Genomic DNA, 2,837 nt, shown 5'->3' with positions numbered 1-2,837 from the left:
AGGGACGCTCCATTCCGCAGCGTTTTTGCCACCCAGGTGGCCACCAAGGGCTCATGGGGAGCACCCAGTCGCACCCAAATGTACTCGCCAGACGCCTATTCGGAGGCGGCCACAAGCGAGAGCAGCGGTGACGGCCACTTGCTGAAGTCTCGGAACAAAGGCCGCTCGGACTTCCAGGACTCCCCCTGGTATGACAACCGTGGTGCCGGAGCCAGCCCGCGGGAGAGAGAGTCCAGAGGAGGAGGTGAGTAACTATCGTCGTTTCATTTGATCTAGGTATGAAGGATTCTTTTATGTTATATTATTTATTTAAGCCTAGGTATTTATTGTATTGTATTGTGTTGTATTGTGTTGTGTTGTGTTGTGTTGTGTTGTGTTGTGTTGTGTTGTGTTGTATTGTATTGTACTGCATTGCATTGCATTGCATTGCATTACATTGCATTGTATTGTATTGTATTGTATTGTATTGTATTGTATTGTATTGTATTGTATTGTATTGTATTGTATTGTATTGTATTGTAGATCTATTCTATTCTGTTATTTAAATTTCGGTGTTCATGTATAGGTTGCTCTTTTACGTCATACATTCGTATGCTCTCTCTTTCTATCTGTTCTTATTTGTCTGTCTGTTTGTCTTTCTGTCTATTCATTCTTGGTCTGTATTAGTGAGGGTGGGTGTGGGTCAATAGGACAGCAGTGGCGAGTGTTGTAATGAGAATGGGGATAATGAACAAAATCAAAGGATTTATATTGAACAGAGTCTATTTTTCTTGTGCAATCAAATGCATTCTTTCAACCATTGACCTATCTATCTCAATCTGCTGAGTGACTACACTAAGCAATATAACGGAATAGTGAAGAGTGAACAGAAAAAAGGCGCGTTGGGGGAGGGAAGGGAAGGGGGCGGGAGGTGTTGGTATTTTGAACTGTTGTAACGGCATAGGCATTAAGAATAAAATGATGAGCATTCTAATTCTATTTTATGTATGAACATTGAATAGTTTATTTTCTTGTGTTGCCAAATGTATTCTTTAGACAAGCATGCCTAGACTTCTGTGGTGTAGCAGTGAGACACTTAGCTGTCGCACGCTGAAAAGTTCTGTTCCATTGTGGGGAACATTTTATCGAGTATCCTTGTAGTTCTACTGGGAATTTCTATTCCTCTCAGCCGGCGCTTACAGTGAAAGGCAGGGCCGAAGCCCGACTCCAGAAGTGTTCAAATTGGGTCGATAGGGCGTTTTAGACACCAACAATACATTAAAAAACATCCAAAACAAACACCCCCCTATCCCTAAAACCAAAGCAAACAACAACACAAAAAAACAAACAAAACAAACAAACCCCTCCCCATCAAACAAACAAAAGAAAATCCAAACAAAAAACAAACAAATAATCAAATAAAAAGAAACAACAAAAAAACCCACCATGCTCAAGACCTCTTGTTCTTCTCCACAGCCCCTACAGAGACCACGGGCCCAACGTCCAATTTCTCGTGGGAGTACATGTTCCGACTGTTGGAGCCACATAGAGACGTAAGTGTGTGTGTGTGTGTGTGTGTGTGTGTGTGTGTGTGTCTTGCGCCACTACAATGTAAAGCATGCCATTCGCCCACTACAAGATTTGTCGAACTTCGTCTCTGACCTGAAAGGTGAGCTGACATTCATATTAAGCCGTAGTAACACCGCTCGCCCTGCCAGTGTGCTTATAGTAGAGCGTAGCCTGCCTTGGCGCCAGCGCCTGTGTGTACGTGCACTTGGGGCCAGGGTAATAGCGTAATTGCTGCAGAAATTAGCGCCTCTCGGGGTGGCTGGCTGCCCACCTCATCATCGCGTTACACCGCAGGTACCTTCCACAGAGGCGGGCAACGTTCAGAAAGTACAATGTCGGCAAGTGCGGCACGATTATTGACTAGTCAAAGGTAAGAATCTAGCTGCCCACCGTATTGCGTTTACGGTTTTGAGATTGGTTTCCTATCGCAAGTCTGAATTACAATAATTAACGTGAAATTTAAAAAAAACCCATTTGCTCTGGGAATTACAGATAGCCTACTCTACTTTTCTTGGTTGGCAGCCAGCTAGAATGGTTGTCGCGTTGAGACGAACTAACCGTATGAATGTCATTATTCGTGTTGTTTGAAGAAATGGTAATTCTGTACTTTTTCGGGTTGAAGAGCGCTGACCACGTTGATAAATGAGGTTTCCAGGCGATGCAATTTGGCTACGGATGGGTGGCCTGGTGTGTCCAAAACTATTTTTTTAAAGTGTGTAAAGATTATTCTTTTTTTTCTTTGCGCAATTTGGTTAACTCTAACTACAACAGTGTGACTGACCGCTGTGGCTTATGGGAGAGATAATCGCATCTCTTTTTGTCGTGTTGATAATTCTATGGGTTGTACAATGTCGTCCCCGCCCGCCGGTCAGACCTCGGGGTATCTTTTGTTTATTCCTTCACGCGGAGGGAGAAGAATGCATTTAGCATTACACGTAATTGGCAAAGTCGTCTGCTAATCCTATTATCTAGCCTGTCTTGGAGGCGGGCATGGCGCACGGTGTGGAGAGAGCTGGTCTTGTCAACATGTTTATGGTGGGGGCACGTGTCGTGTTTACTGGGGGGAATGCGGTAATGCCTGATGGTATTGGCAGGCGATGGAGAAGGAAGGCCTGGCTTTCTCCGTAGGCGGTCTCGCTGAGGAAGAGCTAGATCTAGCTTGCTCGTCGCGATCCTGGCTTCATACTCTCTTTTACTTCTCTTCTCGTTTTCTCCTCTCCCCACCCCCTCTTTTTTTCGTTTTTATTTTTCATCTTGTTTGCTTTCCCTCGTTCCTCTTTTTGTCTCTA

The 2,837-nt window shown here is 44.3% G+C and overlaps 1 protein-coding gene across 1 annotated transcript in view; it reads left to right on the top strand.

The window, feature by feature from the left end:
* Positions 1-2,837, top strand: part of LOC101851669 — a gene marked incomplete at its 5' end in the record, with an annotated part of 35,539 nt that overhangs the window by 28,620 nt on the left and 4,082 nt on the right. Inside the window, 2 exon segments of the mRNA XM_005107145.3 lie at positions 3-244; positions 1,456-1,532. Coding sequence (XP_005107202.2) covers positions 3-244; positions 1,456-1,532 — 319 coding nt within the window.

This window comes from Aplysia californica, unplaced genomic scaffold (assembly GCF_000002075.1).
Source record: "Aplysia californica isolate F4 #8 unplaced genomic scaffold, AplCal3.0 scaffold00579, whole genome shotgun sequence".
Taxonomy (NCBI): domain Eukaryota; kingdom Metazoa; phylum Mollusca; class Gastropoda; order Aplysiida; family Aplysiidae; genus Aplysia; species Aplysia californica.
Note: the sequence above shows the minus strand (reverse complement) of the source record. Positions and strands in the feature narration are given on the sequence as shown.